General features: G+C 57.5%; 3 protein-coding genes across 19 annotated transcripts in view; 1 reads left to right on the forward strand and 2 right to left on the reverse strand.

Annotated features, from left to right (window-relative positions):
• SPEN (spen family transcriptional repressor) overlaps positions 1-2,009 on the forward strand; it is a 77,649-nt gene extending 75,640 nt beyond the window's left edge. For all 16 annotated transcript variants that reach the window (XM_068414530.1, XM_068414525.1, XM_068414535.1 and 13 more), the window contains 2 exons: positions 400-558; positions 1,240-2,009. In XM_068414530.1, coding sequence (XP_068270631.1) covers positions 400-558; positions 1,240-1,371 — 291 coding nt within the window. In that variant the 3' untranslated portion in view covers positions 1,372-2,009. The remainder of the gene's footprint in view (positions 1-399; positions 559-1,239) is intronic.
• Positions 2,010-6,698: 4,689 nt separating this feature from the next.
• On the reverse strand, positions 6,699-18,218 carry ZBTB17 (zinc finger and BTB domain containing 17). 2 transcript variants are annotated; one of them, XM_068414557.1, is made up of 17 exons: positions 18,089-18,218; positions 16,498-16,596; positions 15,983-16,100; positions 13,637-13,843; positions 13,289-13,477; positions 12,864-13,028; positions 12,612-12,731; positions 11,988-12,226; positions 11,762-11,904; positions 10,138-10,438; positions 9,943-10,030; positions 9,083-9,199; positions 8,869-8,989; positions 8,588-8,718; positions 8,295-8,510; positions 7,182-7,271; positions 6,699-7,080 (listed from the first exon to the last, which is right to left on the reverse strand). In XM_068414557.1, exons 2-17 carry the CDS (start codon positions 16,501-16,503, stop codon positions 6,800-6,802), a joined length of 2,532 nt encoding a protein of 843 aa, XP_068270658.1. In that variant the 5' UTR covers positions 16,504-16,596; positions 18,089-18,218; the 3' UTR covers positions 6,699-6,799. The 2 variants fall into 2 exon arrangements, with proteins under 2 accessions (XP_068270658.1, XP_068270659.1); XM_068414558.1 differs by lacking the exons at positions 16,498-16,596; positions 18,089-18,218 and having other exon boundaries at positions 15,978-16,069.
• A 1,736-nt stretch (positions 18,219-19,954) lies between these two features.
• HSPB7 (heat shock protein family B (small) member 7) lies at positions 19,955-21,338 on the reverse strand. The gene is made up of 3 exons (XM_068414739.1): positions 21,094-21,338; positions 20,710-20,843; positions 19,955-20,478 (listed from the first exon to the last, which is right to left on the reverse strand). The coding sequence occupies exons 1-3, from the start codon at positions 21,218-21,220 to the stop codon at positions 20,293-20,295; spliced, it is 447 nt and encodes a 148-aa protein (XP_068270840.1). The 5' UTR covers positions 21,221-21,338; the 3' UTR covers positions 19,955-20,292.
• Between the last annotated feature and the right edge of the window lie 5 nt (positions 21,339-21,343).

Here is a 21,343-nt window from a genome sequence, read left to right on the forward strand (position 1 = left end):
TTCTTCTCAGCAAGGGTCATTAGACACTGGAAGGGGCTGCCCAGGGAGGTGGTGGAGTCACCATCTCTGGAGGGGTTTAAGAAAAGACTGGCCATGGCACTTAGTGCCCTGGTCTAGTTGCCATGGTGGTGTCAGGGCAATGGTTGGACTCAATGATCCCAGAGGGCTCTGCCAACCTCATTGATTCTGTGAGTAAGGTGGAAAAAGGGATTGAGGTGGCTGCAGAAATCAGTTTTCAGTGCTTTTCTCTGTCTCCTGGGCTGGCCAAGCTCTCAGCACGTCTTTGTAACTTCGAAACAGTTCAAGGAGAGGATTTTCCACTGTGGCTAACGAACGCGTGTCAGGAACGAGCCTGTTCCCAGCAAACATTTGCCTTAATTCCTGTGTTTTTCTTGCCAGGTGGAAAGCGATTACTGTCTGTTACTGGCCTTGCCCTGCGGCCGGGACCAGGAAGACGTCGTCAATCAGACCGAGTCGCTGAAGGCTGCGTTCATCAGCTACCTGCAGGCCAAGCAAGCTGCGGGCATCATCAACGTCCCCAACCCTGGCTCTAACCAGGTACGGGCAGGGAAAGCCCCGAAACCCCGGAGATGAACCTAAATCAATAGATAATGGGACCTACAGCCTTCCACCCCCCGGGGCTTTGTATAAAATTGGAGCTGAGCTGCTTGGGTTTGTTATTAGAACAAAACCCGTGCTGGCTTCTTGCATCACCAATCAAAACACCCCGATATAATTGATATAATTATATTATCACCAAAAAAAACAACCCCAAACGTGTGTTTGGTTTGTTCTCTTGGGCTGAAAACAAACCAAACCCATTTCCCAGCTCTTTTGCTGCCTTGGAGGTAGCGTCCTCGTTCCTTCCTCGTCCGGACACCTGGAGTTTTCTTGCTCTTGGGTTTGGTGATGTGGAGCATTTATTCCCATTCGAATCAGATTTAACCTGTTCCCTGGGTGTAAACAGCCCAGAAGGAGGGGTCAGCGCTCGGAGCAACCGAAGTGATAATTAATGGGGATTTTTGTGTCTTTTATGATCAAACCAGCCAGCTCTCACCTCCCTGGTGCGGAAAAACTCCCACCTTGGGAGCCACACCTGCCTTGCTGCACACCCTCTCCTTTTTAATACCCGTGCGCTGGCTTAGGAGCCTTTAAGCACCCAAAACCTCACCCCAACATCCCATTTTAAACCATTTCAGTGACCCTCACCTCGGTTTGTTTGTTTTTACCCCCTCACAGCCTGCCTACGTTCTGCAGATCTTCCCACCCTGCGAATTTTCGGAAAGCCACCTGTCCCGCCTCGCCCCCGACCTCCTCGCCAGCATCTCCAACATCTCTCCTCACCTGATGATTGTCATCGCCTCGGTGTGAGCTGTTCGCCCGTTCCCCGACTTTTTATTTTCATTTATTTTATTATTATTTTTTTTTTTCCCTTTCCAAGGCCCTGCAGCAAAAAAAAAGAAAAATCAAAAAAAAATCCCCCAACAACCACATACAAAACCACCGTCTAAATAAAAATCAGTTAAAAAAGAGAGAGAGAGAGAGAAAGTATTGAAACAAGAAAATGCTGCCAGACTACCAGCCTCTTGCCCTAACCGGCCTCGATCAAACTGTCGCTGGGTAGCGGTCCCGCTACCTCGTATGTTTACATATTGCTTTAGCTTACGGACAAGATGCACTCAGCGGGCGGACTGGGGTTGGGTTTCCGTGCCTCCTTTTGGGGAAAAAAGATGAAAAAGGACGGCTTATTTTTTGTAACAAAAAAAAAAGAGGAAAAAAAAAATACACAAAATGGAAGAGAAAAAAAACAAACAGAAAAAAAAAAGAACCTGAACTGCCTTTGCACTAAATTAGTGACTCGGACCTTTGCACAGTTGGAGACACGCTGTGACGTTCTGGATGTCTTGACACACATGTGACACGCGCTGTGGACTTGTAAACGCAGGACCTGGGGACTTCTGCCAGATGTGTGGGTCAAGGAGCATTTCACACGTTATCGTTTGGCTTTTCTTCAATTTTATTTTATTGGTTGGGTGTTTTTTTTTTTTTCTTTATTTTTATTTTTATTTCTTTTTTTTTGGTTGGGTTTCATTGTTTCTGGCTGTGAACCTTCCTCTCCTCCACTTGCCCCTGCTGCAGCCGTCTTCTCTTCATCTGGGATGTACAGTTTACACTGAAAAAGAAAAGAAAAATACAAAACAAAACAAAAGGGAGAGCTATTTTCCTTCCTGGTGGGATATGCAGAACTCAGTGGGTGTGTGTATATATAAATATATATATAATATATATAAATATATATAATACTGACTTCAAAACAAAACGAAAAAAAAAAAAATCCAATCCCCACAACATACATTTTTTTTTAATCTGTGCCAAAAAAAAAAAAAAATGTGTTTTCAGAGAAAAATCTTATTTTCATACTCAGACTTTGTATTGTCACTCATTTGTAAGTGCGCTTCATTTAACCATGCCCCGTCCCGCGTCTCACGAGCTGTGGAAGTGTTATACACTTGTACAAAGACTTTGGACCCCTTCGCCTGCCCTAACACTTATTAATTTATGGAACTTGGGTTTTTTTGGGTTTTTTTGTTGGTTTTTTTGTTTTTTTTCTCAGCGCAGTTTTGTTTTTGTGTGTCCATTGGATTACAAACTTTATTAAAAAATACAAAACACCTCGGAGCTCGTCCCTCGGCCGCTCGGGATGTGGGGGGGGGTGGGGAGAGCAGAGGGGGGTTGGAGCCATCACCAATCTCCTCTTTAAAAAAAAAAAATAAGAAAGTAATTGTACGAGAGTGAATCAAATATTGGTTTATTTCCCCTTTTTCTGTTGTAAATGTTTGTTAAAAACCAAAGTTGTGACTATTTTTCCCCCAATTTTGATTTCGATCCACGCCGACTCGTTGCAAAAACATCCCAGGATTTTCATACCCACCAGACTTCAAAAAGCAAGAGCCAAACTTGACGGATTTCACCACTTCTGCACCCAAAAGTGCTCCGGGCTCCAGCGCAAGAGGGGAACCGGCATCAGGAGCCACCGACCCCTTCGGTTCGTCCCCGGGGGTGCTGCGAAGGGGTTAAAAAGCAAGAAGAAATGGTAAAAAAAAGAGATTTAGGAGAAAATGTGGGGTTGTATCCTGCCAGGGGGGGTTTGGGGTGAAGAGGGGGTGACCATCACCCCTCCCCCCGCCCCCCCCGGCCGAGGGCGGGTGCTGGAGACAGAGGGGAAGCTGTTTTGGGTGAAAAAAGGGACAAAAAGGTGCTGTGGGTGCGCCAGGATCAAGGTGGGTGGGGGGAGGGAGAGCCTGGCCCTGTCCTGCCCCGCTGGGGTCTGGGGGCTCAGCCGGGGACACCCACAGGGGACCCCCGAGGTCCTGCTGCCACTGAGGGGGCTGGGGGGGAGCGTGGGGTCAGGATTGGGCCTTAGACCCACCCCCAGAGTGCCCTGGCAGGGGTGGGATGGACAGACACACGGACAGATGGACACACAGACACGGGAGGGAGGAGCCCAAAGGGCCTGATCCTGCCCATGAGTGGGCGCAGGGCGGGGGGGTGAAATTGCTGGTTTTTGGAGTGTCAAAAAATGTCCATTTTTAGGGAATTTATGGCAGGGGATGGAGGAGGTGAGTGTTTGTCTGGGTGGGCGTCTGTCCGTCTGTCCTGGACATACAAGTGTCCGTCTGTCCTGGACATACAAGTGTCCGTCTGTCTAGCTGGACGTGCACCCGTCCCTGCGTCCAGCTGGAAGTACAACCCCCCGGAGCCCCTGCCCACCACCAGCACCCCAGGCTGGGGACAGGGGATGGGGACAGCTGTACGGACAGACAGACACGCAGATGGGTGCAAGTCCAGCTGTAGGTGCAACTGTCCGTGTGTCCGGCTGGACGTACAACTGTCCATCCAGACACACAACCATTGGTGATTCCAGCTGGATTTGTCCTCGTCCGTGTGTCTGGCTGGACACGCACCCATCCATGTTTCCCACTGAATGTGCCCGTCTGTGTGTCCGTACACCTGTCCAACCGCCCGTTCCTCTACTGATACACCCGTCCGTGTGTCCAGCTGGATGTTCACCCGTCCATCTGTTCCGCTGGTGGGGCAGCTAGCCATGTTTCCCACTGAAGATGCCCCCGTCCGTCTGTCCGTATGGCTGTGCAACCATCCATACAACCATCCATGTGTCTGTACGTCTGTCCCACTCCCGTTAACCCCACCTGGGCACTGGGGGGGCTCCAGGGGGACAGAGTGGTGGGGTTGTATGTCCAGACGGACACACGGACAGTTGCTCGTTCGACTGGCGCCAAGGATGGGTGCGCATCGGGCAGACAGACAGACGGGGCACATCCAGGGGAACCACGGACACTTGTACGTCCAGCCGGACACACAGTGGTTGTACGTCCAGCAGGACAGACGGACGGGGGCATGTTCAGTGGGAAACATGGACGGTTGTCCTGACAGCGGGACAGACGGACGGGTGAACATCCAGCTGGACACACGGATGGGTGCATGGGTGGAGGCATGGACGGTTGGACAGACGTAGGGATACACGGAAGGGGGCGTGTTCAGTGGGAACCATGGCTGCGTGTGCAGCCAGCTGGACAGATGGGTGGATGTCCAGACAGACGGACACACAGACAGGGGCAGATCCAGCTGGACACACAGATGAGGACACATCCAGCTGGACTCACCAATGGTTGCGTGTCCGGATGGACAGTTGTACGTGCAGCCGGACACAAGGACGGGTGCCTGCCCAGACGGACACACAGATGGTTGCACAGCTGTATGGACAGACAGACGCCCACCCCAGTGCACACTCTTTTCCTCCATCCTCTTGCACAAATACCCCAAAAATGGCCGGTTTTGCCCCAAAGGCCCCGCTCCGAAACCAGCCATTTCACGCCCCCGCCCCGCCCCCGCCCCGCCCCCCTCACACCCTCGCCCCGCCCCCGCTCGTGCCCAGGATCGGGCCCCTCAAGCCCCTGTGTCCGTGTGTCCGTGTCCCAGCTGTGTGTCCATCACCCCACTCTGGGACTGGTTCAGGCCCCATCCTCTCTCCAGACACATGGATGGGCCACGGGACGGACACACAGACATGGTGGGGGCTGGAAGGGCCCGATCCTGAGCCGGGGCGGGGCGGGGGTGTGAGGGGGGCGGGGCGGGGGCGGGGCGGGGGCGTGAAATCGCTGGTTTCGGAGCAGGGCCTTTGGGGCAAAACCGGCCATTTTTGGGATATTTATGCAAGAGGGTGGAGGAGGCGAGTGTGCGCCGGGGCGGGCGTCTGTCCGGATGTACACGTGTCCGTCTGTCTGTCCAGCCGTGTCCCGTCCGTGTGTCTGGCTGTCCAGGACACCAGCTGTACATCCAGCGGGACCTGCAGCCGTCCGTGTGTCCGTCTGTCCGTGTGTCTGCCTGGATGTGTGACTGTCTGTGAGTCCAGCTGAACATGTCCTCGTCCGTGTGTCCGGCTGGACCTGCCCCTGTCCGTCTGTCCGTACATACGACTGTCCATGTTTCCCACTGAACACCTCCCTGTCCGTCTGTCTGTACGGCTGCCTGACCGTCCGTGCCTCCATCTGTTTGTCCAGCTGGACGTGCACCTGTCCCTCTGTCCGTCCCTGTCCCCTTTCCCCCACCCAAAGCTCTGGGGGAGGCAACGCTGCAGTCGTACGTCCAGCCGGACACACGGACAGTAGGATGGATGGTCGGACACGCAGACAGACACACGGACGGGTGCGTGTCCAGCTGGAACGTGGATGGGGCAGAGCTGGACATCCAGCCAGCCAGACAGACAGAGGCAGATCCAGCCAGACACATGGACAAGGACACGTCCAGCTGGACACACTGACCGTTGCACACCCACCCGGACAGACGGACACTTGTATGCCAGGACAGACAGACGCCCACCCACTCGTGGGCAGGATCAGCCCCTTTACCCCCCCCACACACATTGTCCACGTGTCCGTCTGTCTGTGCCCTGTCTGTCCATCCCTGTGTCCGTTCCCCCCGCCCAGGGCACTGGGTGGGGGCTCCAGGCCTGATCCTGACCTCAGGGTCCCCAGGACCCCCCCGGTGGGGTTGGGGAGGGGGGTTGTGCCCCTTGTCCTGCCCCAGGGACCCCCCCGAGGAGCCCAGACCCGGCCCCTTCCCCCCACAGAGCCCCACAGGGTCCCTCAGCTCTGGGTGGGTCCCCCCCGGGTGGGTGTCCCCATGACCCCCCCCTCTTGGGCGGGGGGTGCTGCTCAGCCCCAGCACTGACAGGGACGAGGGCTGGGGACAGACACACGGACAGGTGCACGTCCCCTGTCCCCGGGACCCCCCAGTCCCCCTCAGTGGCAGCGGGCCCTGCGGCTCCCCTGTGGGGTGTCCCTGGCCAAGCCCCCACCTCCCCCTGCCTTGATGCTGGGGCACCAGCAGCACCTTTTTGTCCCTTTTTTCCCCCCTCCATCCCCCCCACCCTCCCCACAGGGGGAGCAGGGTGAGGGTCTCCCCTCTCTTGACCCCCCAAACCCCCGCTGGCAAACCCCAAACCTCCTTTTTTTACCTTTATCATCTCCATTATCCCCAGTTTCACTCCCTCATTATCAATTAAACGAGTATTTCGGTACTCCCCATCCCTCCAGCTCAGTCCCGTCGAGGGGCTGCGGGTCTGGGGGCTCCCCTCCTCCCCCCCTCCCCAAAACATCATCTTGAGGGAGAAGGAATTAGAAAATATCCCAATTTATTCCATCTCCTTCCAGAAATAACCCTTTTTTTTTTTTATACACCATTTTCAAGCATGTCTTAAATAAAGGCGCAGGGGGAGTCACTCGGCGGGGGCCTGACCCTCCCCGGTGGCGGCAGCGGGGGCGAGGGGGGGGTCGGAGGGTCCGTCGCGGGTGCGGAAGAGCAATTCTCCGGCGGGCAGGACCTGCTCCGTCTGCCAGGCGGCAGCGGCGGGGCCGTAGTGCTGGTAAAAGTCCGTGTCAGCCTGGAACATGACGAGGGCCTGGGCCGTGTGGATGCGGACGTGCTGCGCCAGGCTCGTGGCGTCCAGGAATTTGTCGCCGCAGGAATCGCAAGCGTAAAGGATTTGGGTGTTGGGGTCTGGAAGGGAGAAGGAGGAAGGGGGTGAGGGGATGGTGTGGGGTGAGGGAAGAGCCCCCGTCCCTGCTGTCCCCTCCTCGTCCCCGCTGTCCCCTCCTCACCTGCCTCCTGGACCTGCTTCACCGCTTTGGTGATCTCGGCTTTAAGTGCTTCGGTTTCGTCCGCCGTCACCGCCGCCGCCACGGGGACCACTGCGGGGGGACACGAGGGGAGGCGATGGCGAGGGGGGGCACCCAGCTGGGCTTTGGCCCCTCAGGGGGTTGAGGAGGGGGCTCCAGCCTCAGGGCATGGCAAAGGGCGCTGCACCCCAGGGATGAGCCTCCCGAGGTCCTCTGGGATGGCTCTGGGACCCCCAAGCTGCACCCATGAGCTGCGTGGCGACAGCACCCCATAGATAAGCCTCCACCCTCCCTTTTGGGACAGCTCTGGGACCCCCAAGCTGCACCCCATGGATAAACCTCCCTTTTGAGATGGCTCCTGGGACCCCTAAACTCCACCCCATGGATAAGCCTCACTTTTAGGATGGCTTCTGGACGTCCAAGTTGCACCCCCCCCATGGATAAACATCTTTTGGGGTTGCTCCTAGGACCCCCAAGCTGCACCCCATGAGCTGCATGTTAATGGCACCCCATAGATAAGCCTCCACGCTCCCTTTTGGGATGGCTTTGGGACCCCCCAAGCTGAACCCCCCTGGATAAACCTCACTTTTGGGGTGGCTCCTGGGACCCCCAAGCTGCACCTTGTGGACAACTCTCACTTTTGGGACAGCTCTGGGACCCCCCAACTACACCTGAAGGATGAGCTTCCCTTTTAGGATGGCTCCTGGGATCCCCAAGCTGCACCCCATGGATAAACCTCGCTTTTGGGATGGCTGCTGGGACCCCCAAGCTCACCCATGAGCTGCCTGGCGATGGCACGCCATAGATAAGCCTCCACCCTCCCTTTTGGGACAGCTCTTGGATGCCCAAGTTGCACCTCCCATAGATAAACCTCACTTTTGGGGTGGCTCCTGGGATCCCCAAGCTGCACCCCCTGAGCTGCATGTAAATGGCACCCCATGGATAAGCCTCCATGCTCCCTTTTGGGATGGCTTTGGGACCCCCAAGCTGCACCCCATGGATAAACCTCACTTTTGGGGTGGCTCTGGGACCCCCAAGCTGCACCCCATGGATAAACCTCACTTTTAGGACACCTCTGGGCCTCCCCCAGCTCACCCGTGAGCTGCGTGACAGCGGTGGCAGCCAGCGCCTCGGTGGCCAGCGTCACCATGTCATCAGAAGCCACCGTGACGATGTTGACCTCGTCGCCTTCCTCCGGCTCGAGGATTTTGATGCCCGCCTTCCCTTGGTGCACCGTCCTCACGTGGGAGCGCAGGTTGTCCACCCGGTTGAAACCCCGGCCACACTTGTCACACAGAAACGGCTTCTCCCCTGGGGACAAGAAATTTGAGGGTGGCTGAAGATTTTGAGGTGGGACAAAGATTTTGGGGAGCCCTCGTGGTACCCACCGGTGTGGATGATGATGTGTTTGGAGAGGTCGCCCACGTTGACGAAGGCTTTGTTACACACGGTGCATTTGTGGGGTCGGATGTTATCGTGGTGACGGATGTGGTTGGCCAGTTGACTCGACTGGACGAACCTGGGGAGGGGACACAGTGGTCACCTTGGCCCTGGAGAAGACACCCTGGCACCTCCACCCACCCTCCACGGCCGGGGGCCGTTCCGGCCCCCGGCCGTGGAGGGTGGGTGGAGGTGCCCCCACCCCAAAATTCACACGGTGAAGCCTCACCTCTTGCCGCAGCGCTCGCAGACGTAAGGCTTCTCCCCCGTGTGCTGGCGCACGTGGGCGATGAGGGAGCTTGCTTGGGTGAAGGCCTTCCCGCAGATCAAGCACTGGCACGGCTTTTCTCCTGGGAGAAACAACAAGGGAATAAAAAAAACACGTGTGAAGGTCAACAAGCCAAGGATGGGGGTGCAGGAGGCTCCCAGAGCTGCGTTCCTACCAGTGTGGATGCGGACGTGGCGTTGCAGAGCGCCGGGGTCGGCGAACTGGCGCTGGCAGTGGACGCAGACGTAAGGTTTCTCCCCGCTGTGGATGCGGAGGTGCCGTTTCAGGTTCCCTGAGAGCAGAAGAGGCTCAGCCCGGGGGACACAGGGAGGCTGTCACCCTCCCTCGGTCCTTCCCAGCGTCCCAGCAGCTCCCTCCATGGCTATTTCGCCAGGGGAGGGTCAGGTTGGACATTAGGAAGCATTTCTTCTCAGCAAGGGTCATTAGACACTGGAAGGGGCTGCCCAGGGAGGTGGTGGAGTCACCATCTCTGGAGGGGTTTAAGAAAAGACTGGACATGGCACTTAGTGCCCTGGTCTAGTTGCCATGGTGGTGTCAGGGCAACGGTTGGACTCGATGATCCCAGAGGTCCCTTCCAGCCTGGTTGATTCTGTGATTCTATTTACAGAGCAGGGACCATGCAGGAGGGCATAAATTTCTTCCCCAGAGCTGCGGATCAGGAGACAACACGGCAGTAGGGACAAACATCCCATTTTTGAGGGGATGGAGACTCCATCAAGCTCATCCCAACCCCTCCGGCTCTGCTGCGGTTTGGGGACAGCGGAGGAGACGTCTCCATCCCCAAGAGCTGGATCGAGGGCTCCTTCCAGAAGCACCCCTGGGTGCAGTCCCATGGGGGACACCAGCACGGCCCCGCAGAAGGAGAAATTTATGCCTCACGAGAGGTTTAAACCCTCCCGTGGGCAGGGTGAAATCCTTCCTGCGGCTCAGATCCCCCCACAGAGCCCCCGGTGCCCCCCTGAACCAGCCAACCCTCCATCGCTCGGCCCTCACCACCCACCACCCCCAGGCTACCTGAGGTGGTGAACTGTTTGCCACACTCCCGACACTTCAGGGGCCCGTCCGCGATGTGGATCTTCAAGTGAGCCTTCAAGTTCCCCACCTGGGGACAGAGAGAGGGACGCAGAGAGCACCCCCCACCTCACCCCCACCTCCCTCCGGAGGGACCCGAACCACCGTGGGGCCCATTCTCCCCCTCACCCAACTCACCTGGTTGAATTTCTTGTCGCAGTGGGGACATTTGTGCTCCTTGTCGGTGTCGTGGGTCTCCAGGTGCCGCATTTTGGAGGTGGGGTCGGAGAAGGAGCGCCCGCAGTAGTCGCACTGGTAGGGTTTCTCGCCGCTGTGGACCAGCTGGTGCCGTTTGAGGTTGCCGGAGGTGGTGAAGAGCTTGCCGCAGTCGTCGCAGCGGTATTTGGCCTCCCCCGTGTGCCGTTTCTTGTGCAGGTTCAGCAGGCTGATGAGGCGGTAGCTCTTCCCGCACTCCTCGCAGCCGTAGGGCTTCAGCGGGCTGCGGAGCAGGTGGGGCCCTGTCACCTTGTCACCCTGTCACCCTCCCTCCGTCCTGCCCAGCATCCCAGCAGCTCCCTCCATGGCTGTTTACAGAGTGGGGACCACGCAGGAGGGCATAAATTTCTCCCCCAGAGCTGAGGATCAGGAGACAACGCAGCAGTGGGGACAAACATCACACTTTGAGGGGATGGAGAGACTCCATCAAGCTCATCCCGACCCCTCCAGCTCTGCTGCAGGTTGGGGACAGCGGAGGAGACGTCTCCATCCGTGCCGAGCTCTCACCACCCCGACCCGAGCTCCACCACCCCGATCCGAGCTCCACCACCCCAGCTAGACCCATCCAGACCCCGCAGGATGTCTTGAAGCAATACAAAAGGGAGGGACGGGGGCAGAAAGACGAATCTCCTCCCGGACTACCCCACCACGCTGATGGATTTCACAAGGGTTTGATTTTTTGTACTAAAATCACACTTTTTTGGTGCTGTTGGCATCTTTTTGTGGGTGGTGTCCCAACGAGCTGCTGGAGTGTAGAGTCCTGCACCTCGGAGGAATAACCCCACACACCGGTACAGGGGCTGATCTACTGAGAGCAGCTCTGCAGAGGACCTGGGAGTTCTGGTGGACACCAAGTTCCCCATGAGCCAGCAATGTGCCCTTGGGGCCAGGAAGGCCAATGGTGTCCTGGGGTGTGTGAGGAAGAGTGTGGGCAGCAGGTTGAGGGAGGTTCTCCTGCCCCTCTACACGGCCCTGGTGAGGCCACACCTGGAGTAACTGTGTGCAGTTCTGGGCCCCCCAGTTCAAGAAAGACAAGGAACTACTGGAGAGAGTCCAGCGGAGGGTACGGAGATGGTCAGAGGGCTGGAGGCCAGACTCTTCTCAGTGGTGCCCAGCGACAGAACAAGGGGCAACGGGCACAAACTGAACCGTGGGAAGTTCCCTCTGAATATGAGGAAAAACTTCTTCACTGTGAGGGTGCCAGAGCCTGGGCACAGGCTGCCCAGGGTGGGGAGTCTCCTTCTCTGGAGATATTCAAACCCGCCTGGACACGACCCTGTGCAACGTGCTGTGGGTGACCCTGCTTTGGCAGGGGGTTGGGCTGGATGATCTCCAGAGGCCCCTTCCAACCCTTAACCACTCTGTGAGTCTGTGAGTCCCCAAACCTGCAGCACCGACCCCCCCCCACTGGTGTGAGAGGCAGAGCGGCGTCAGCTGCCGCACCACCCTCTTGCTCCAACCCTTACACCCCCCCTCAGCATTGTCACAAGCCTTTCTCCACCCAGCTGGGCCAGGTGGCACCTCTCCGTCCCCGGCGCTGCCGTACCTGTGCGTCTTCTCGTGGGCTTTACACGCAGCCGGGTCGGAGAAGGCTTTGCTACACTCCCTGCAGGAGAAGGGTTTCTCGCCCGTGTGGATACGGATGTGCCGCTTGAAGTTACCCGTGTGGGTGAACTCCTTCCCGCAGTCCTGGGGACGGAGAGAGACAGGCCGGTGACACACGGTGTTCCCGAGGGACCGGGGAGCCCGCCCGGGGCCGCGGCCGGCCTCACCTCGCACTTGTGCGTGACGGAGCCGTAGGCCTTCGACTCGGTCCTGTCGCTGTAGGTACCCGAGCGCAGCAGACGGGTCTCGCCCGAGTTTTCCTGCCCGGAGTCGGTGCTCCCCGACTCGTTATCTTCGGCGTTGTCTCCATTTTCTAACCGAGGCTGCTCTTCCTCAGGGATTTTAGCCTCCTCTTCCTCCTCCGCCTTCATCTCTCCCTCTTCCTCCTTCCTTTCCAGGTCCATCTCTGCAGGCAGGTAGAAAACGGGGACGCTGGAGATCAGGAGCAGATGCAAAACCCACCTGTATTTCCTAACTCTAAGGCCAGGTTTAAAGCGATGGGGATTAGACCTCAGGGAAAGCCTGGCACTCCAAAACCTCTGCCCGGAGTCAGTTTGGATTTGCAGGTGATCAGCCCTAAAACCCAAAGGCCTGCGTGTACAGAAGAGCATTTCCCACCCTCTCCTAGCTCTGCCCCATGGAAAACTGCTCCTGTGGGCTCTGCGGCTCGCAGGAGACAGCGTTTGCCCAGCAAAACTCACGCTGCCAAACCAAACTGCACGGAAAACAAGGGCTCAACCCTCGCCCAGCTTCACCTCAGTCCCCGCCACCGCCCTCGCTCATGAACACACCTTCTGTTTCGGCACCCGGAGAGACGCTGCCCTTCGCTTCGGGGCCGACCACGCTCTCCGCCGGCTGCGGGTGCCCGGGAAGTTCGGCGGTGGGCCCCTCTTGGACGGCAGCGTCTGTCCCTGCAAGCAACAGAGCGTCTCAGGCGCCCTCGAGGAGACATCAGGCTCCACGCAGCACAGCCCAGCAGCAGGACAGGGTGTGTTGGAGGGGGGTGACAGCAGGATTTGGGGTGTCACCCGCTGGTGGCTCACCTTCCTGGCCCTCCAGCTGCTCCATCTGTGCCTCAGGCTGTGCTGCTGCAGCCACAGGCATCTGTTCCTTCCCGTCTGGGTCAGGAGGAACTGGTTTTGGTTTGTTAAGATCACCCAGTGCTTCTGCAGTCGGCCTCTTGTCCTCGACAGTCGCCTTGCTGGCCCCTGCAAGGGATGAGGTAAAGTGCTCTGGCTTTCGCTGCCTGCGCCGGGGCACCACGACGGCTGCTAGAAGATTCCCCAATCCCACAAAGACTCAAGGAAGCATCAGTTCTTCAGCTGCTGGTGCCTCACAAGGGGATCAAACCCCACCCTGACACCCTGGCACACCAGGAGATGTACCCAGGAGGTGAGTTTGGAGCGTGGCCGCTTCGCGGGGCAATTCCCAGTCTCCCTGGACGAAGGGAAGCGTGGAGGCTACGTACCGGTGTCGGCGGGGGCCCGCTGGCCCTCAGCGGGGCTTTCTGCCGGCACGGCGAGGGACTTGAGAGCGTTGCAAGCGCTGACGATCTCCTGCATCTGGAGGAAACCCGCCACGGCCAGCACGTCTTCCACGTTGTCAGGGTTTAGGCTGAGCTTAGCCGTGTACATGAACTCCAACACCTGACCCAGGCCTGCAAGGGAGGCGACGCAACCACAGGTGAGCTCTCCCCTCGGGGCTGTGCAATCCTTAAAAGCCCAAAGTGCAGGAAACAACAGGCTGAAGAGCCTCCCTCAAACCCTGGGCACCAAACAGCTTCGTTTAAGGAGCTCTGAGGGGTATCTCTGCCTACCTGCCGCGTTGCTGATGTCGAGGTGCACCACGTCCTTCTGGTCGACGAAGAGCATCCTGAAATACTCGCTGCACGCCGCCAGCACAGCTTTGTGGGCCTTGAAGTCGATGCCGTCCACCACGAAGGTGCAGTCGCACAACAAACCCAGCTGCCGCTGCTGGTTGAGCTGTTCCAGGACTTGTTGGCTGTGCTGGGGGAAATCCATGGCTGTGGGGAGAGAAAAAAAAACCAAACCCCAGGATGGAGGGCGTGAGGTGGGTGCCAAAACCCCAACGCCACGTTAGAAAGGGCCACGAAACAGGACAGATCATAAAGTCATGGGTCAACCCCAACCCGACTGCCCTGTTAGTTACAAAATGCCACCCAAAAAGTCTAATTTCAGCTTCTTGCTATGGGCACCTGCCTCCCCCACCAACCACAACCCCAAAACCTCTTCTCTAAGACCTGCAACACCTGTGAGGAGCTGGATAAAGAGTTGATTAAACAATCAATATAATTTTTTTGCCATCCTAACAATGTTTATTGCTCCTCAGCCGGCCCAAGCTGCGAGCAGGAACCCCGTTGCCTCTGCAAACACGAGTGCCACCATCCCTTCAGTGAGTGCGTGGGTGCCACCACTCCCGTCCAGGGCACAGGGTGGAAAGGGTTCATCGGAATCTTCAAGCTCCTGCTCGTTTTATGTGCTCACATGATGATACCAAAGAATTTTTATTATTTTTATTGTATGTTTGGAGGGAGTTCTCCCTGCTCGAAGCATAACCTGGGCTGAGGAATGCTGCAAACTCCTGGAAACACAGTGAAAGGCCATTTTTCAAGCAGGTCCTCAAAGGTTGAAGGGCACCACGAGCTCGATCTGCTGCCACGGCCTTGGTTTTCTGTGGGATGCAGCAGGGTTTTCACTCAGCTTGGCTTTGCAAAAGCGGTTCCTCCGCCAGCTGAAGGGATCACGGCATGGATGAGCAAGGGAGGAGGATGAGCAAGGGGTCTATCCAGAGTTATTTGTTCAAGCTGCCAGGCCAGGAAGGCCCCAAAGCTCTGATTGCTGGAAGACACGAGGCTATGGCCAGGGAAAGTAGTCTTGGTTTTGATGCCAAGCCGACACTCAGCATCTCTCTGAAGGTTTCCAGCCCATAGCAGCTGCTTTTCCACTTTAGCAGCTCTTAAAAACACCATGAGGAGTCTCAGGTCAGGGTAAGGCGACACGTTTGGATCCACAAAACCAGGTCACTTCCACGCAGCCTCCAGCACGTCCCCTCCTCCCATCCAGAGCCCGCAGCAGGCGAGCACGGCGGGCAGAGGGAGCCTCCTCCTGTCTGCAGCGGGTGCTAGCAGCGTGCTTGCTGAGAAATCTGCCACCCAAGGATCGATTCAGCTGCCAAAATCATTCCTGGCGGGGACGAGAAGCCCAGGCACCTCCGACAGCATCGGCTCACACACGGAAAGAGAAAGTTTTAATCCCAAAAGACGCTGTTTGCCTTTGTAATTAACCCACCGCCATGACTTTCCCCCACTCTCCAAAACACAGGGTATTTTTTAACCAAACACCCACAGCTTGCCCCAAAACATATCCCTGGAGAGACAGAAAAATTGATATTCATAACAAGCTCTGTCTAAACCCCCGCCTACGTATGACCCTGCAGCGTTTGCAAAGGAAGCTCTGGAGAAAAAGGGAAGGATTTCCTTCCCTTCCGCTCTGCGCAGCAGGACCTGAGAAATCATGACGGGCTGATGCACTAAAAGGCTATTTTTGGTAATTTGTAGGAGGCACTTTGCATCTGAATGATGATTTTTATCGCTCCCTGACTGGACTCGCCTCAGCTTCCCACCCGAGCTTTGCAAGGGAAGTAAAATCCCAAAAAACTCAACTCCTCCTGAAAAACTGCGTCGTTTTTGCGGTTTCCTCGGAGCGGGCGAGCACAGACGGGCAGAGGTTGGGACGAGCTGCGCATCACCCAGTGCCCAATGTCCCCCAGCAGCCGAGATCACCTGTGCACACTCAAATCTCTGACTCCAAGCCTTAAAAATCCCAAATATCTGGATTAAAAAACCCATGGCGCACCCAAACCACCCTGGTTCCCTGCCGCCGCTCGGGTAGGGCCAGTTTGTGGCTCCAGGGCCAAGATCCACCTCCATCCCCAACCAAACGGGGTGCACCAAAGGGGGGATTGATCCAGGGATGGATCCAGGGAGGGCAAATGCCAAAGCAGGCGTTGCTGGTGCACCACACCGCTAAATAGATCAGCTCCCGTTAGCGCAAACCCATCGCTGTCGGCTGTTTAAGGTCTGAGGTGTCAGAGCTCCTCGCCTGAAAACCAAAGATAAGCCAGGATCGGTGCCCGACCTCACCGCTGCGCCGCGAGGAGCGGAGATATCCGGAGGACTGAGGCTGCGGGCGAGACGGTTGCGGCTCTCCTTCAGAGTTCTCCCCCTTCCCGGTGCTAAAGTCAGTCTCTACGTGGCCATCCTGGGAGAAACGGGACGAAAAGCTCCGTTTTAAAACCCAAACCTCACGTGTCGATGGCGCCAAGGTCCGATGTCACCAACCCAGGACCACGCACCTCCCCGATTTCCCCTCATTGGAGGCACGTTTTCCCCTCCCGACCTCTCCCCGACATGTCTGTCAAGTGTCTCATTACCCAACTAATCACAGAAAAGCTTCGTTATGAGAACACCCACGCACTCACAGAGATAAATACAGCAGCTACAGTCTTCCCACATGAGCACCGTTAAGCTCTCTCGCTAATTAACGACATTAACCTCTCCCCGTACCTGCCACCCGAGCGTCTGCCTGTTAAAAAAACCCCAAAGCCTCGATAAACTGGAAAAAAATAATGGTTTAAACGTCGCCTTTCAATGCCTACCGTCATCTCCCTTCTTGTGTGTCAGCTCGGGGAACAAAGCAGCCCTAATCCTTTCGGTCTCTGCGAAGAACAGTCTGTCCTCATTTCCAGTAACTGATTCTGCAAAGTTTTCAGTTAAAAAAAAAACAAAGTTAAGAGCTGATCAAGGTACAGGGGTGTTATAAACACAAATTATTGTGCTAAGGGAGTTTTAGTGCCAGCCCATATCCACGTATCTGAAGGTTAAGGCATGTTTTAGCCCTCTTACTGATCACTGAATGAGGAGGAGTTTAAACTGAGCTGCTTCTTGAGATGATCCACAGCTTCTTAACAACTGTTTCCAGGTTAAAAATTAAAAGAAAAGGTCCCTGGACACAGTACAGAGAAGTGAATGAAATAGAGAAGGGCTCTGGAGTTTGTGGTCGGCAGCAAAACAGGAAGGCGAGCCAGCATTCAGCTGTAAGGAGGAAAAAAAATACTCACAAGTGATGACAGGGAGAAAAAAAATGTGGTGAAAAGGAACTAAAAGGAGAAAGACACGAGGAGAGAGGCGAGCAGAGATACTCTGGACCACCCCAGCGAACAGACAGCCCGCAGACCCCTCGGTTATTTAGTTTTCGGGCCCATGGATATGCTCGTGCGGGTCCTGGCGCAGCGGGAGCACAGGCAGGGCTGCCCACGGGTAACCAGAGCCCTGGGCTGCAGCAGGCAGGGAGCCAGCGGGGCCGCCGAGACACGGCCGGAGCTCAAGCTCTGCTGTGAAAACCACCCGTTTCGGATGATGGAACTACGAAACCTTCATCTTCTGGCAAAAAAACCTGCCTTTGCGACGCTGCCTGATTGCTGAAACTTCAGCAGAAGCTTCTGATGCAGAAATAGTACAGTACAGGCTGTCATCACGCCAAAAAAAGATGCCAGAAGATAAGAAAAACACTTTTTCTTGAGTTTCTGCACGATGCTTTGAAGTTTTCTCCACTCTTCTGCTGGCGACGTCCTTGACGCGCAGGCAGACACCTCGTGCGGCGTCAGGGGACTTGTCTCACGCAGCGTTGGCTGTCAGGGCTGCGTCCCCCGCAGATGTTCTACTGTGTCCCCAGGGGACGGCGGCTGCCCCACGCGTGGCGAGGGCAAAGCTTCGCTGCTGAGCTCACCCCGAATCACCCCACAGCTCTAGGGTGGGGGGACACACATCGCCCACAGCAGACACAGGGTAGGCTGGGGACCTCAGCAGCCGCCAGCAGCCCCCCGTTCCCCTCACGACAGCTGCCCTGGGCCTCAGCACAGAGCCCGGCAGCAGCCTGAGGTGTGGGGGGGGGATCACACAGGGTAGGGGGGCACAAAGCCGGGGGCAGAAGGCTGCCACAGCCCCCCACGGGGTGTTATAGGGATGGGAGGGACCCCCCCGCAGCCTCCCCTCAAAAAAACCCGGGGGTCGCACACCGGGGTGTCCCCCAAAACGGCTCCTTTTAGGGAGGACCCCCTCCAGGCAGCGAGCTGGGCCGCAGCCTCCTCCCCCTCACAGCCCCCCCAAGCCCCACCTCAGGCCCTCTAGCCTCCTCCCAGCCCTTCCCCGGGCTCCCCGCTGGCCCCCCCGGTCCCCCCCCGCCGCTACCTGCCATGCCGGGCCCGGCGGGGCCCTCACATCGCCGCCCGCAGCGCTCACCCTGACAGCGACCAGACAAAGGGCGGCGCCATCTTGGAGCCGGGCGGAAGCGGCGTCGCCCTCCTCCGCCCACCGGCGGCGGCGCTGTCGCGCATGCGCTGCTCGGGGAGGGGCGGGGGCTACGCACGCGCAGTGGGGACGGTGAGGCTGGTCACGTGATACAGGAGAGTGTTTCCCGCCCTCTCCCCTCTCCTCAGGGGCGCCGCCATGACAGTGCGAGGGTGGAGGGCGGAGGGGAGGTTCGGCTGCCGGGGGCCGCTTGGCTCCGGGGCCGCCCCGTGGGCCCGTGAGGGGCAAAGGGCCCTGCTCCGCCATGCTGCGTGCCCCTGAGCTCTTTGGTTCCCCCCCCAAAGTTGCCCACACCCCAGTTGTGCCAGCAGGCTGAGGCATTGGGCAGCTGCCATGATGGCGGCTGGGTGTCTGCACCAGCACAGGCCCGGCGTTTTGATCCCAGGGGGTCAGCAGGGGCCAAAAGCTGTAGGTGTTGCCTGAGGTGGGCCCTGTGTGCTGGCAAACCCCCTCAGGCGGGTGCGCAGGGCTGCGTGGCATGAGGAGCCCTGCGTGGCTCTAAGGCAGCCGTTCACTGGCCTGTATTGCAAGGTCCCAGAGAGTTTGGGCAGGTGCAGGCAGCCAGCTGGAGAGCAGACAGCCCCAAAAACATACTATTCCTATTCCTATCAACCCATTTTTCCCCTAAAACAATTTCCCGGCCTGCCCGCCCAAAATGAGCCCATAGTGGGGCGATGTTGGTGTTCAGCACCGGGGCTCTTAAGCTGTCCCTTCTCCCACTCCCTGGCTCAGAAGTCTCGCCCGTGCAAAACCAGCTGGTTTTGGGGAGAAAAAGGGGGGTTTTTATTCTTTCTTCCTCCTTTTGCTGGATCTTCATGGGTGAGGGCCACCCGCCAGCCTGTCACCACTAGATGGCAATCGGTGACCATGGGTGGGTGCCGGGGTGCCCTGGGCACCCAGGGGTGGCATTTCAGGGCAAAGCAGACACATCCCATCACGGAGGATCAACAACAGGGCATCACCGCTGCTCCCTGCCTCCATGGCTCCAATTTCCTCAGCTGTGTGTGGGTTTTTATAGCCATTACGAGCTTTTTTAGTAACTTTTAAACATTTTTCCTCGTGGCATCTTGTGGTAGGAAGTTCCTCAAGTGACCAGCAATGCCGATAGACAAACCACCCGAGGAGATGATGGAAGAAGCCACCTGTGTTTGTGTGCGTCCCCGACGCTGCAGGTGTGTGTTAATGCAAGTCACGAGTCGTTAGGGGACAAGCGGGGACGAGTTGACCTCAGAGCTGGAGCAGCAATACGAGCTGGGCGGTGTGTGGCAGCTATAAACAGCCGCTCGCCTCGAACGGGCACCTCAGTGTTGTTTGTACACACAGGGAGATGGAGCCGAGCCCTCGCGGGGGGATTTTGGGGAGCATTTGGACCCCCCAAAAAGAAATCCCTGGGTTTGACACCCAGGCTGGGACCATCATCCCAGCTCACACCGTTGCTCAGGGTGATGGGTGTGGGTGGGCGAGAGGAGGACGAGGAGGAGTTGGTGACCTTCCAGGTGGGCCGGCAGCCGAACAGCTGAGGGAACTGCTCAGAAATAGAACGGTGAGGAAGAAATGAGTCACCTCGGGCTGGAAATAAACGGGGCCACGGGCACCGGAGGGGAGCCGGAGCGGTGTTTTTGTTAGGAAGGAGGAATCACTCACGGTACCCCTTACCGAGACACCCCTCAGGGCTGAACCCACAGCTGTTTTGGGGGAAAAGCATCAAGAAAACATTAAAAAAAAAAACAGAGGAGGCAGCAGGCAGACGTTCGCAATAATTTATCACAAGCTGTATATACAGAGACAAGCTCCGGCGGAGGGTCAGGGAAGGGAACCTCGCTCCTGGCTCCCGGCGGGGCTCTTGGCATGCCAGATCTTCCCTCTCAAACCGCCGGAGCCAGGACTCCCCTCAGGAATTTCTCCAGTGGGCGACAGGATGCGTCTCACTGCACCGGTCCCTTGGCACCGGTCTGACCCTGCAGAGGGAGCGTCCCCATTCCCTACCCCACATCCTACCTCCTTCCCAAATTACCCAAATAATTAGTGAGGCTGCGGGTGGGGGGGTGTGTGTGTGTGATAAGGGACCCCCCCGCCCCGACCTCTCAGATCTTGATCTCAGTCCGGAAGGTTTGCTGGACGTGGTCGGTGTGCTTGGCGGGCTGTCGCTGCGCCCGGATGGTCAACGTGCCATCGTCCCCCAGCGAGGACGACACCGACGTGGGGTCCACGTCTTCGGGCAGTTGGCATTTGTGGGTGAAGGTGTTCATGACAGTGCCGTCCGCGGCAAGCTGGGAACAAGAAAAAAAGAGGTGAAAAAGGGTGATTTTGGGGTGCGGGCAGGACAGGGAGGCTCATTCCTTGCCCTTGGGTGAGGCTGGTGGTCACGCCTTGTGTGAGGTGAGCATTTATCTCCCCGAGGGGATGGGCGGGATGTGGGTGGGAGTTGAGGGGTCCCCTGGCTGAGGGTTTGGGGGTCTCCCCCACTTTGGGGGTGAGCGGGGAAGGGAGGGAGCACCCACCTTCTCGGCGTGCACCTCGATCTGGTTGTTGGAGGTGGTGACGATGATGTCCTCGGGGGCGAAGTCGCTGACGTCCACTGTGAACTGATAGGTGTTACCCAAGGTCTTCACCGTGCCGGTGTTACCGGGACGAGCTGCCAGAGGGGGGGGGGGGGTCACAGCCATGGTTTGATGGGGGTCCCCCCAAAACGCCTCTTGGGGTCATGGCTGCATTTCGGTGGGGATCCCCCCCCAAACGCCTCTCCCACAGCTCCGACTCTTACCGAAGCCCCCCAGGACGAGGATGTGCTGGTGAAGGGGGAAGAGGCATCTCTGATCCCCCTCTTTGCTACCTCACCCAGCCCTAAAAATGGGATGACCCCTCCCCATCTCCTCCAACCTCACCTGAGAACCCCAACGTCTCGCCGCGGGGCCGAACGAAGCTCCCGAAAAGCTCCATGGTGCCGGCGGGCGACGCCGAGCGGTGAACGCTGCGCTCCGATCGGAAAGCAGATGAGGATCTCACGTTCATCCACCACGTCCCCCCCCAACCCCAATTCCAACAACCTCTAACCCCCCCCCAGCTCCCGCTGGGGAGGAAGAGCGAAGCCCCCTTTCCTCGTTCTCCTCCCGGCCAAGGCGAAGCGGTTATTTC

Source organism: Nyctibius grandis, chromosome 17 (genome assembly GCF_013368605.1).
Source record: "Nyctibius grandis isolate bNycGra1 chromosome 17, bNycGra1.pri, whole genome shotgun sequence".
Taxonomy (NCBI): domain Eukaryota; kingdom Metazoa; phylum Chordata; class Aves; order Nyctibiiformes; family Nyctibiidae; genus Nyctibius; species Nyctibius grandis.

Excerpts from the sequence above, each read along its gene's own strand:
- HSPB7 (XM_068414739.1), bottom strand. The coding sequence starts at position 21,220 with ATGAACGTGAGATCCTCATCTGCTTTCCGATCGGAGCGCAGCGTTCAC. Across the intron at positions 20,844-21,093 it reads CGAGACGTTGGGGTTCTCAG|CTCGTCCCGGTAACACCGGC; the intron begins GTGAGGTTGGAG and ends CCCCTCTGGCAG. Across the intron at positions 20,479-20,709 it reads TCGAGGTGCACGCCGAGAAG|CTTGCCGCGGACGGCACTGT; the intron begins GTGGGTGCTCCC and ends TCTTGTTCCCAG.
- ZBTB17 (XM_068414557.1), bottom strand. Across the intron at positions 13,029-13,288 it reads GCGGGCCCCCGCCGACACCG|GGGCCAGCAAGGCGACTGTC; the intron begins GTACGTAGCCTC and ends CATCCCTTGCAG. Across the intron at positions 10,031-10,137 it reads GCGACAAGAAATTCAACCAG|GTGGGGAACTTGAAGGCTCA; the intron begins GTGAGTTGGGTG and ends CTCTGTCCCCAG.